Here is a 12,816-nt window from a genome sequence, read left to right on the forward strand (position 1 = left end):
ATAAATCGAATGTTAATCAATCTTGGGAGAAATCTTTAAAACATTCTCCTTTTTAACAATATGAAATTGAAAATGACTCGTTGTAAGTTTAGGCTGCCAGAAGATAACAACAGAGTTCCAGTACTCTATTACATTTGGTAAGAAGCAACACACAACAGTGGCCGAGACCAAGAGGATACATTTTATAAAACCGTGTTGGTGGACGTCAAATGTTTTAAGAGTCCCAAAGATGGCCATGAAGATATATGTGCCCCAAATGAAACTAGAAGAGACTTTGAGAAAGGGAGGTAACGGCTGTAACGAAACGAGCATAAGTAAAGAGAGCAACAGGCTTAACGGGAGTAAGCAGCTGGATAAGCTAATTACAATGGGTCCCAAATTGTTTCTAACCGGGATTTTATTACTCAGAGCCGTCAGGAGAATCCCATGCATCCAACGACGTCTCTGTTGAACCAAGTCATGAATCGTAAATGTACTTTGTTCAAGCATTGTTCCCTCGACGAACCCAAAGCTAAAACCTTGACTGTAAGCAACACAGGCAAAGAAACAATCCTCCGCAATGGAAGCCTCTGGACCGTGATCGTAGCTTACGCTCTTCTCCGCCTCTGCGTCGGCCACAATAAATGATCCTTTAAAAAAAAACAAAGGCTTGTGGAAAACTTTCATACAAAGTCGTATGCACCCGTAGTCCATTCCCACACGAATAGAGTCAGCCAGTGTTGTAATCCAGTTCACTATCTCTCCATTGTTGTATGTTATGATTCCTTGTCCAAAGGAATAAGTTTTGGAAACTGCGAAATTGATGACTCCAATGAGCGAATCCTCCGTCAGTAGTGTCTCCTCGTCTAAATGAACGATCCAGTCCCCGGGCTTAAGAATATCAATCTCCGGTTCAAGTGCGTAGTGCAGCGCCCTCGCCTTAAACAGTGTACCATTTTTTGTTGTGTAATTCTCTGGTACAACTAGTTCCTTGCTATTTTCATCTGTTGAAAGATGTATAGGCGTATCACTGACGACTTGAATCACAAAATTTTTAAGACCGAGATTCTTACAGGTCTGAAGATTGAGTTGGACGTTCTTTTGGACAAGGTCAGGATACAGACCTCGTGTGACCACGCGGAAACACAAGAACGGACATTCAAGGAGCGAGTGCCGTAGCTTGGGTCTCTTCTCAAAGTTATTCAGGAAGACTACACCAAGAAAATTGACCATGTAAAACGGAAGTTTGATCATTACTATTAAGCATAAGGTTACTATCATCCATTTTGTACTGTACTCAATGGGCAAAATCTTTCTCTCTAGCGTTACTGCGCTCTCAACTTTATAGACTATGAAAATGCAACCCATCAATATTACTACTGACAAGACATGTTTCATCATGGGGACTGCCCTGTACATTTGTATTACACCTCGAAGTGCCATTGTGTATAGAGAGTGAATGAATACAACCGTTGAAGCAAATTTACAATGGAATAAGTTGATACGTTGCTGGAGTTTCAATAAATTTAAGACTTGAGTTTTTCGGTGCTTACTATACGAAAAAAATGAGCAGCAAGTCTTGATGTTATTAAAAATCAAGAAACGAACCAGTCTTACCACAAGTTGTACAGTGCTCAAAGACCTGGTCTGGCTTGTTTATAGACCTTTGAAAATGAATAAACTGACTGACATACTGAAACTCATTCCGCTACACAAGATACATTTACTATCAACAATCATCCAAGAGAAAAATTCTCATATATTTTATGATTGAATTTTTTTGTGTGTTTTTTTCGAAGCGAATCAGATCTCTGCAGACCTTCTTATTTTTTCTTCACTTAACATTTAAATTTTCTGAGTTTTTCTCCGTAGGCATACAAAATATCGGGAAGCAGAGTCCACTGATCAGCAATGCTGAAGAATTTAAAATAGTTCACTTTGTTAGTTGTTCAGTTGGGGTGAACTGAGTTCTCTTTCTTTGTGTGCCCACTAAAAACTTTATTTTAAAGAACCCAATCCAACTCAACTTCTTTAAAGGTCGTCTTAATATAGAGCATCGTGGTCTGAAAAAAAAAAGATCAGCAATATATTATTAATTTTAAATGTGATCAAATATATGATAGCGCTTAAAGTCGACAGTTGATTGGAAACCTGTGAAATAAGTCAATCAAGCTATGGCGCTACATTATTCAAGTTTTTGATAAATCAACAAATGTGTCCATAAATGCTTGTTTTCGATGTTTACAATGCCGAGGAGAAACTCCTGATAGTTGTAGAAATCAAGAAACTATTGAGTCTTGAGAGAAGCATTATGTGTTCTTAAGCTTTTCATTGGTTTGTTTTATAACTTGATGAATACATTGACATAGTAATCCTCATGCCACCATTTAATTAAAGATGCACTCAGAATCTACACCTTTCCAGAGATAAAGATTGTCCACTATAACTATAACTAGATCTAAAACTCCATCTATCTACACTTTTACGTATATCTGTCTGTCTATATGACTTACCTAGCTTGTTTGTATTTACAACCATTTTTGAATCTCTACACAAATGTTAGTGTTCCTGATGCTGACGTCTTCGCACTGTTAATTTAAATACATCCCACGTCAAAGTACAGAGTAAATGTATAGCATGGCGACTACTTTCCATTTTTGAATAAGCCTACAATCGCCCAAAGGTTATAAAAACACTTGATCTGCTAATTTAAACAGCATAGGGGAAAAAGTTCTTTTTCATTGGTTCATTTGCATTTCTAATGCTTGCATTGATTAGTAAGGTTTGAACTTTTACCCTTCCGCTAACTCAAACCGGAGAATAATAATGGTAATATCTAAGTACATTTTTTTCTTTTTAACTAAACGTTTGTGTTTAATAAATACAAGTTTTCTTTCATAACAAAAAACAACAACAAAAACGACAAAACAAAACAAAAAGACTTTTACAAATAAATATTTCTAACGGTTTTTTTGTAAATCATATATTACTTTAGAACAAAAAAAAAACAATTTTTACTCAAGGAAAACAACAAAATCTTAAGAAAGCAACACAAACATAAAGGTGAAAAGTCGCTATCTGTTTTCTATGGGCTGACCATCCGTAACACTTAAGTCTAAAAAACTAGAGAAGCTATTAAAAACTCGATCTCATGATATTTTGGTGCAAAGGCTTTTGAAAAAGGCGAACCATTTTGCTTTCATAGGTATGAAAGCCCTTTTTTTTTTCTTCATAGAATTCACCGTTTCAAAATCTACACCAAAGTAAGGAAGTTTATATTGAGAAAGATAATTTTTAAGCATCTTTTTATCACTAATTTTATTAGCAATGTTATAATTATACAAAGAAATTTATGAATAAATATATATTGTTATAACTCTGCCATGCGCACCGCCATCCAGGCTAGTGCAGAAGGTGCGCACTTCTAGAAACCAGACTAGGAAGAATGTTTACATTAGGAAGGAGGACGATTTCCGCCCAAGTCTAGAGCCCATATGAAGGTGCGGTGCTCAAGGCAGATGTCCTATGTGTTTGTCTTGTCCTCTTGTAAATAAACGTTGAGTTGCCTCCCTTAAGTTATTACATTGGTGTCAGAAGTGGGGTTATAGGTAAGTCAACGAGAGGAGGTAGACTTTGATTACAATGGCATGTTTGAAGCTATTACATCAACTCTTAATTAAAGCGCTAAGACAAGAGCTACAGTACCGAGGTTTAAAAACCGTCGGTAGCAGGGAAACCCTCACGACTCGTCACCGGCAAGCCTTGGTCGATGAAGAAGAAGATCCGGAAACCTACCAATTTGAAATTGAACCTGGGATTGTTGAGGTCATTGGCGAGTACCAGAACTTTAGGGATGCATTTGATGAACAAATAAACATGATTAGCAACATGATGAGGAACATGATTTGGAACAAGGTAGATGAAAGTGTATTTCAAGTAGAAGGTCAAATAGACCAAAGTGATCAAATTGTGTCGCAAGCAAAAGGAGGAATAGACTCGTTAGTGAAGGGGCAGTTGCCTGGTCAGGACTGTAGCTGCACAAACAGTGGTGATGGAGGCGCTGGGGATTGTGCGCCTTCTGTGAATGTGTTGTGGGCAAGTCTTGTGGGTGTGAATTTCAAGACGAGAAACATGACAACGATTGCTGCGACGATCTCAACGGGATGTGCCGAATCGAAAGGAAAGAAACAAATGAAGAAACAAGAGAAGTCTGTTATGTGCCTGAAGTTTTTGTTCCTGGTGTGCCTGCAACTAGTATCTCAATGACACGGACAGATCAAGACAACGTTGGGTCTGCGTCCAGCTTTCTGCTTTGGACTTAAAAGACCTCTGTTTATCCGCCAGTACCTTTGATGAGAACTCAAACCATGAAAGCCTCAAGACCGTTTCTGATTTCTTGCCTTGGATGTCGTCGGGTGAAATTGCGAATACGGGCCCCAACAATGGCCGAGACAGAAACAACGAATCTGATATTGCCTGCGGCATAAGAGAGAACTCAATGCTTGACAACTGTAACCAGGCGAATGACATGAACTGTATATGCGGCGCCCTGCAGGGACCGTGCCCATGCCTAACAGAAAACGTTTGTTTTTATTTATAGACGTTAAGAATGTATCTCATATGTTAATATCACTCATTTTTAGCAGCCCCCGAAAGGGGAACAGACGCTGTTAGTTTTGTGTGGTCTGTCCACCTGTTTATCCGTCCCGTTTAGATCTCGTAAATATAAAATAAGATATTGAAAATCCGACATAATATTTTAGACCATTTAAAGCTCTGATGCAACGGTTACTTTTTCTTTTCTGAAAGAGAAAAATCTAATTTTTAAATCAACTATGCAAGCAGTTTTTTTCATAAAAAATGGACCATTTTTACAACTATGAACTATAAGTAAGAAACAAGAGAGACAATTTATAAAGGGAGATTACTATTTACCATATTCTTAACATGTTTATGAAAAGAGTTGTAGATTTTTTGTCCAATTTTTTAAAAATTGTATTATTAAGTTAAGTTATCTTTGTCCAACAATTTACCTATATTTACAAAAAAAAATTGTTTACTTTTATTTTTAAAGAGAAAAAAATATATTTAGTATGCATAGTAACCCCTAACCCTAATCCGAGTTTAATTTAAATTAATATGCAGTGTTTCATATTAAAGTGGCAAGCCGATAGTACCGAGCATACAACTAGAGCACTTAACTAAAGGGTTCCTTTATTTTCTTCCAATGAATTGGAAGGTTCCATTTTTATCATAAATTATCAATTCACAAAGTCTGTTTAAACAATGAAGAAAATAAGTTTTGAATGTATGGGTGTGTGTGTGTTTGTATAAGTAATAACTATTAAAAATTTGCATGTGTAATGTATTTAATACATCATTTATTTGCTTTAAAATTATAATTACTAAAAATTACCTATAAACTATTTATTAATTTCTTTTTTCAACAAGAGAGACAATTAGGACTGGAAGATGCAAGGTGGAAATTTCTTTTGGTTACATCCCTTTGACCAAATTAATAAATTTTCAAGACAACCCAAACAGGACAGGATTTCATGAAAATGGAGCAAATGGACTACTAAATTGTTAAAAAAAACAAAAACACTATCACAATAAATAATAATAAAAATAAATAATGAATTTAATCTTAAAATGAGTTATATTCCAAAGTGAAATAATTTTGTAAGCTCTTCATACATACATACTTACTTTGAGCTCTGTACTTTATAGAAACCAAATTGTTTCATAATATGTACATTTTTGTAACTCTAGCAGACCCCAGAGAATTCCTAAGGATATAGGATGGAGGTCCTTTGTCTTAGGTTCGTAACGGAAAAATTGTTGCAAAAATAATAGAAATAAAAATAAAATTTTTAATAACTCATAAGTCACTAAAAAAAAAAATAATAATAATAATAATAAAAAAATAATTTTTGGGAATACTCATTTTAAGGAACACTTTCCAAATTTTTGTGAATGTTTTTGGACCCTTGATGTCATCAATTTCTGGACATTTGCTGTCATCATTTTATGGACCTTTGCTGTCACCTTTCCTGAACCTCTGCTGTCATCATTTTATTGGACCTTTGCTGTCATCATTTTATTGGACCTTTGCTGTAATCATTTTTTGGACCCCTTGCTGTCACCATTTTATGGATCTTCGCTGCAGCCTACTCCGCGAACATACTGAAAATCCTGGAATATGACTTTGATAAAAATGTCTTTTTTTTATGAAATTTTCCTTGTACATTTATTAATTTAGAATGATGTTTTGTGTGTTTTCTTGGAAAAAAAAAAGAAAAAAAAAAAAAAAAAGAAGCCCAATAAAGAGGCCAAGAGCCCAAAAAAGAGGCAACGCCCAAAAAAGAGGCAAAGAAAAGAGGCAAAAGCCCAAGGATTCCTAGGATGTACTAAGTTAGACAACTGAAGTCAAAAGCTAAAAAGCTGAGGTTTCCTAAAAAAAAAAAAAAAAAAAAAACTAAAGGGAAAAGTTTTGTTTGTTGAGACAGAAATTGAGATTGGCTCTTTACAAAACAATTAGATCAATTAGATAATCATTCAATATCAGTTAGGCCAGGTTAACATTTAACTTCATCTTCACCCATCCCTTGGTCTGCTGAACCGTTGGGGCACCACACAAGATCTGCTTACCGGCTTACCGTCTTTCTCCATTCCTCTCTGTCCTTTGCATTTGATTGAATTTCATTTACTGATAGGCCAGTCACTCCTTTGATGTCTTCCCATCGCTTTCTCTGACTTCCTCTTCATCTTCTTCCTGGTACTGTTCCCTGAAGGAAGGTCTTCACGAGTCCTGAGGACCTTGTGATATGGTCATAGAGTAAGACTAAGACTAAGACTGCTTTATTGATCCTTACGGAAATTTGTTGTGATTACAAGGACTCTTTTCTCATATAAAGACAACACAACAGAAAAATACACATAAATACAACAGACAACATAAAGAGTTCATTCAGCGACTACACACAGGTATCTTGGTGCATTTCATGTTCCCTGATCAATGAGTGGCGGTGATAGAGTCTGACCGAGTGAGGTACGAACGAGTTTTTGTACCGCTCCGTTCTTGTTTTGATTGACAGCAGTCGCCCACTTCGCGAGAGTTGATGTTTTGTTTTTGACAGCGGTTAGCAGGTCAACGTGGAGTCCAGTTGCTGTATTCATCCTATTTCTTATCTCTTCATTTGTTATGCGGTCTTTGTGACACCTAGGATATAACCGTATCTTCGTAACCATCAGTTCATTGAATACATAGGAATATTAACGATGCAATAATAATAAATCTCCGTATCCTGTGATATCAAGTCGTTAGTTAAACAATACAACTGTATCACTAACACTTTCGACACGAGCACGTCTCTTCTTTTTGTAGTTGATAGTTTGTAGTTTATAGTTTCTGATAGTCTTTCTGAAAAGATTGAAACCTGCCTTTTTAACTGCCTAAGCCGACTTTTTCGGGGGCCGATTTTGAGTTTGTGTTTTCATACAAACTGTCTTTGTTACCTTTTTTACAATCGAGTTGATAATAAACAATGGTTAGTGCAGTGGTGGTTTGTGCACTGTTAAGGTCACATCTTATATTTACATAATTTCCTAAGATTCAAAATCGGTTATGGTTTTTTCTCGCAAACCTTAAGCAGAAAAACCGGTATTAGTTTTGTGTCGTCTGTATGCGTCATGGTCTGTCACGCTTAGTTCGTAGAGACTACAAAAAAAAATATTGAAAATCTGACTTCACCTTTTTATTGTCGGCGATTACTCTGATTCAGCTTTTATATCAATTTTATTATTTTAGCATTAAATTCTAGACTGCATTTTTTTGTGTAAAATGTAATGTTCGTTACATGTTTTTTTAAATAAATTAGCGCCAAATAGTTATTTGAAATGGCTTTCTGATTTATATTACATTCAATCGTTCAGAAATCTCATTATCGATATGTGTTTATCTTTTTTTTTTAAAGTCAAAAACAAATTAGGATTAGAAGTATCTTTGTCGATAATAGTTTTTTTCCACGTCAAAAACCAATTAACGCCAAATGGTTCTTCCGACTCGCTTTTCTGACTTATATGACAATCAATTATCTTGACAAAACGTCCAAAAGTCTCATGATCGATAAAAGGTAGTACATTTGTTTGTTTTTTTCTAGTAAAAAATAAACGAACTCTAAATCTCTCTTTGAAATCGTTCTTCCGACTTGTACCATGTACCAGGTGTTTACAACCTGTGGAAGTTACTACTTTTAATATTGCTCGAAGATAGAAGTTGCAGATAATTGAATCAGAATTGATTTCACACATTTTAATTGTCGCAGCAGAAATATTATAAACAGTTTAAGTGAATGCAAATTAATGCATAATGTATCGTTAGGCCGGGTCAGGTTGAATGCACTCGGGACCGTCGTCTCAGATGTCAGTAATATTAATCACCAATATATTAAGATATTGGTGAATATAGTGTACCACCGTTTAGACCATTTACATAATGACCTGGGAGTCCTAACAAACACACACACTAAAACTATAACATGTGAACTAAACTGTGTACGTTTTGAAAAAGGTTAAACCACGCATCCATACATTTGAATTATAAACTACGTCAACTTTGATTAGAAAGGCATAACGCATTATACACCATGTACCTTGGATGAACTCTTAATAGTTAGCAGGGGAGGAAAGCATGGGCCGCCCTTAATTTTCAAGTAAGTAACTCTTGTTGAACTTATAGCTTCCATGGGGTTCAAGGGACCCTTCAGTTGTTTCCCCGCAGCTCTTGGACAGTTTTGTAAGACATGCACCACTGTTGCCTCTGCCTGCCCTGTAAGACATGCACCACTGTTGCCTCTGCCTGCCCTGTAAGACATGCACCACTGTTGCCTCTGCCTGCCCTGTAAGACATGCACCACTGTTGCCTCTGCCAGCCCTGTAAGACATGCACCACTGTTGCCTCTGCCTGCCCTGTAAGACATGCACCACTGTTGCCTCTGCCTGCCCTGTAAGACCTGCACCACAGTTGCCTCTGCCTGCACTGTAAGACCTGCACCACTGTTGCCTCTGCCTGCCCTGTAAGACATGCACCACTGTTGCCTCTGCCAGCACTGTAAGACATGCACCACTGTTGCCTCTGCCTGCCCTGTAAGACATGCACCACTGTTGCCTCTGCCAGCCCTGTAAGACATGCACCACTGTTGCCTCTGCCTGCCTTGTAAGACATGCACCACTGTTGCCTCTGCCTGCCCTGTAAGACATGCACCACTGTTGCCTCTGCCTGCCCTGTAAGACATGCACCACTGTTGCCTCTGCCTGTCCCATTAGGAATTGAAAAACTCCAGTATGTCATTTGGAACGTAGTTCTTCAAGTCGAATCTATGAAGCCGAAATAACAATGACGTCATTATGATAGCAAGCATCCGAGCTTTGTCGTCGTCATTGGTAACCAGTATTTTGGAGGAATGATTAGGCATATAAATGCTGATGATTTAAAGACTAAATTCTTTTTGCAGTCCCTTTGAACCAACCGACTACGACAGCATGTGAATTTATATTTCATTTTTTTTTAAATATATAATAACTTTGAAAAATATTTGTGTTTGATCTGGATTGCAACGTTTAGTACAGAGTGAGTCACCAAAAGTCATCGGAAAGATAAAGGCACATTCCTCGTCCCATATGATAGGACAAATTTGTACAAATACTCCTTCTTCCCTAGTGCTATTAGAGCATGGAATGGGTTGTCTGAGCTAGCCAGGAAAACCAGTGACGTGGCAGAATTTAAGTCATTGGTTATTTTGCATGACTAAATGCATGACGCGTAGGACGTAATCATCTTCTTTTTTTCAAGTAACGTCTGTATTATATAAGATAAGATAAGAAATCACTGTGTGATTCATGTTCGAATATTAATAACGAAGACAATGCTTCTAAAATTACTAAAAGCAATAAAAAAAAACGTCACTACATGGATCAAAGCCTATTTTCATTGAGTCTGAAAAAAAACAACAACCTTTCCAAATGAAACTTTAAAAACGTAAGACGAGAATAATATTTACATGTTCCCAATCTGATCTACTCTCTATAAGGAGAATAATATTTACATGTTCCCAATCTGATCTACTCTCTATAAGGAGAATGACATTGAGCCTGACAGACGGGAAAAAATCTGTGAAAGAACATTTAACTAAATGTCATCCTACTATCCAAAACTACTTAACATCTCATTTGCACTTGTCATAACTCTAATGAAAGTCAAAGTTGAGGATGTTGTATCAGATGTTTAGGACAAAGAAAAAGTTTATTGAACTCAACACTATAGATCTAGTTGAAGCAAACATTTCCTCTTCAATTACACAAATCTGAATCCAGCGTTTGCAGTTATGTCCTATTATTTCGTTGTTGGACCTTCTTCTTCCAGTTGCAATAATATTGTTGTTGTTTTTTTGTGAAACATCCTGTTAGTTATCAAGTTTACAGAAATCAAATACAGAAAAAGACTTGATGCAAAAGATGATTTTCGTTTATGATCTTGCAAACACTGTCCCGAGAATACCTGATTTTGGTGAAACAGAAATAAGCTGAGAGTGTCGCAACAATATTGTGGCAATGTATTGTGCTATTGTTCCGACATACTTTTCAAATTGTCACATATATACAACATGAAAATGTGAATAAAAATAGAAAAGTAACTAAATGCATGTCATGATGATATTATTTCATTTATTTGTAATGTAATTTTACAAAGAGAATATAATTACATATTGTTTAGTGATAAAACATAAAGCTTTGGCAATGCAAGTCAGACATTTACATTAGACCTACAAAAGTAATTGTGTACAATTAGCGAAAGCACAGTTACTTATATTTATAAATGAAAATACTTTAGGCGCTCTTCACGGTCATAGCATTGTGAGGAATTTATAAAGGGGTCGCCGAGCTAAAAATGGTGAGAACCGCTACCCTATACGATCAATTCTTGTATTTATGGAACATGCGTAAAGGCAAGGAGTCGGACTCGTTGTCAGAGGGTATTTGAGACGCGTGATTTTTAGGAATGAAAACATTGACAACTTGTTACTCGGAGGTAATCTTCAGAAACAGAAACTAGAGTTTAATTATAATGAAGAAATTTGAAAATTATGTGCTGGTACTAGAATGTACTCAACAGTTCAGCGAAAAAGCGACACATAAATAGGGTATAAGTTTAAATACCTAGAACTAGGTTTTATTTTTTCTTCAAATGGAAATGTTTGAGAATATAAAAAAAGTAATATTCCATTGTAAGCCTACTCAGGCTCAGTTAATAACTCAGGTTTAGAGGTAACTTAAAATAATAATGGATGACATATTAACTATTAAAAACTCTACAACCACTGTCGTGTACTGGGCTGAACTCAAACTGGATTCGTACTGAGATCGTATTAAGCACAACTGCCTTCCGTTTGATTGGACTGTCCTTATAGTAGATTTCCCCTATCGAAACACAACTGACCTGTCGCCTCTTACTGGTAGAAGATCACTTTTAGCTTACGGGCGATCTTCACGCGAAGTGGAGGTCCGTCCCTCGTCTTTCCTCACGGTTGACTGTTCACGTCACACTGGCTTGGTTTATTTTCTTATTTTCTTATCTTATACATTACAGACGTTGTTTCAAAAAGAAGATAATTACGTCATACGCATTTCACGCAAAGAGACTTAGACTTAGACTTAGGTCCTCCCGCGCCGTTCGGCGCATTGGGCGGCAAGCTGTCTCCATAATGATCTGTCACTGGCAATGTCTGGAGCCTCCTCCCATCTGGTGTCCACTGTTCTGAGGTCCTCCATGAAGGTGTGTCGCCAGGTAATACGAGGACGTCCCTGTTTGCGCTTTCCTCGTTTTGGCTTCCAGGTTATCGCAACTCTTGGTGTGCGTAATTCATTTTGACGTAGAACATGTCCCGCAAACCTCATGCGACGCTCAGTCACAACCTCACTAAGTGTTCGACTCCCAGTTCGGCATAGGATTTCCTTGTTTGAGATCCGGTCTGTGTAACTGACTCCCAAAATCCGTCTCAGCCATCTCTGTTGAGCCACATTTAGTCTTTTCTCAATTTTGACAGATGACTTCCACGTCTCACATGCATATGTAGCAGTTGGAATGACGATTGTGTTGAGAAGGTGTATTTTTGTCTCGAGTCCAATGGCTTGGCTAGTCCAAATAGGCTGCAGCCTTTGGAAAATGCTCCCTGCCTTTCCTATTCGACATGCTACATCATGGTAAGCATCTCCATCATTTGTTATGATGCTGCCAAGGTACGTGAACTTGTCCAGCTCTTCAAGCTTTGACTCGCCAAGTCTGATGGGGACACCCTTTGCCTTATATCCCACTCGCATAATTTTAGTCTTATCCAAGTTTATGCGGAGGCCAATTTTGGGTGCCTCTCTGTCTAGGCTCTCCGTCATTTCTTGAATGCATTTATTTGTAGCCCCGAGTAGTGCAACATCATCAGCAAAGTCCAAGTCCATCAATCGGAGTTGTTCATGCCATGGAATACCAAAGGCAGTCTGGTTCATTGCTCTCCTCATTATGTAGTCGATGGCTAGGAGGAAAAGGAAGGGAGATAAGATGCACCCCTGTCTCACACCTGTCTCGATTGTAAAAAACTCTGTTGTTCCCTCTTCTGTTTTAATGCAGCAACTAGACTGACTGTAAAGGCGTCGTAGGATCTGGACGAATTTTTCTGGGATACCGTATTCTCTAACTATTTTCCATAGTGATTCTCGGTGGACACTATCAAACGCTTTTTTGAAGTCCACAAAACTGATCATTAGCCGTTGTTGGTACTCAAGACT

The 12,816-nt window shown here is 37.3% G+C and overlaps 1 protein-coding gene across 1 annotated transcript; it reads right to left on the reverse strand.

Moving 5' to 3' along the window:
- Positions 1–2,644, reverse strand: LOC106051128 (beta-1,4-mannosyltransferase egh-like). Its single transcript, XM_056004793.1, has 2 exons — positions 2,493–2,644; positions 1–2,042 (listed from the first exon to the last, which is right to left on the reverse strand). The coding sequence occupies exon 2, from the start codon at positions 1,420–1,422 to the stop codon at positions 13–15; it is 1,410 nt and encodes a 469-aa protein (XP_055860768.1). The 5' UTR covers positions 1,423–2,042; positions 2,493–2,644; the 3' UTR covers positions 1–12.
- Between the last annotated feature and the right edge of the window lie 10,172 nt (positions 2,645–12,816).

Source organism: Biomphalaria glabrata, chromosome 11, assembly GCF_947242115.1.
Source record: "Biomphalaria glabrata chromosome 11, xgBioGlab47.1, whole genome shotgun sequence".
NCBI classification, from domain to species: Eukaryota; Metazoa; Mollusca; class Gastropoda; family Planorbidae; genus Biomphalaria; species Biomphalaria glabrata.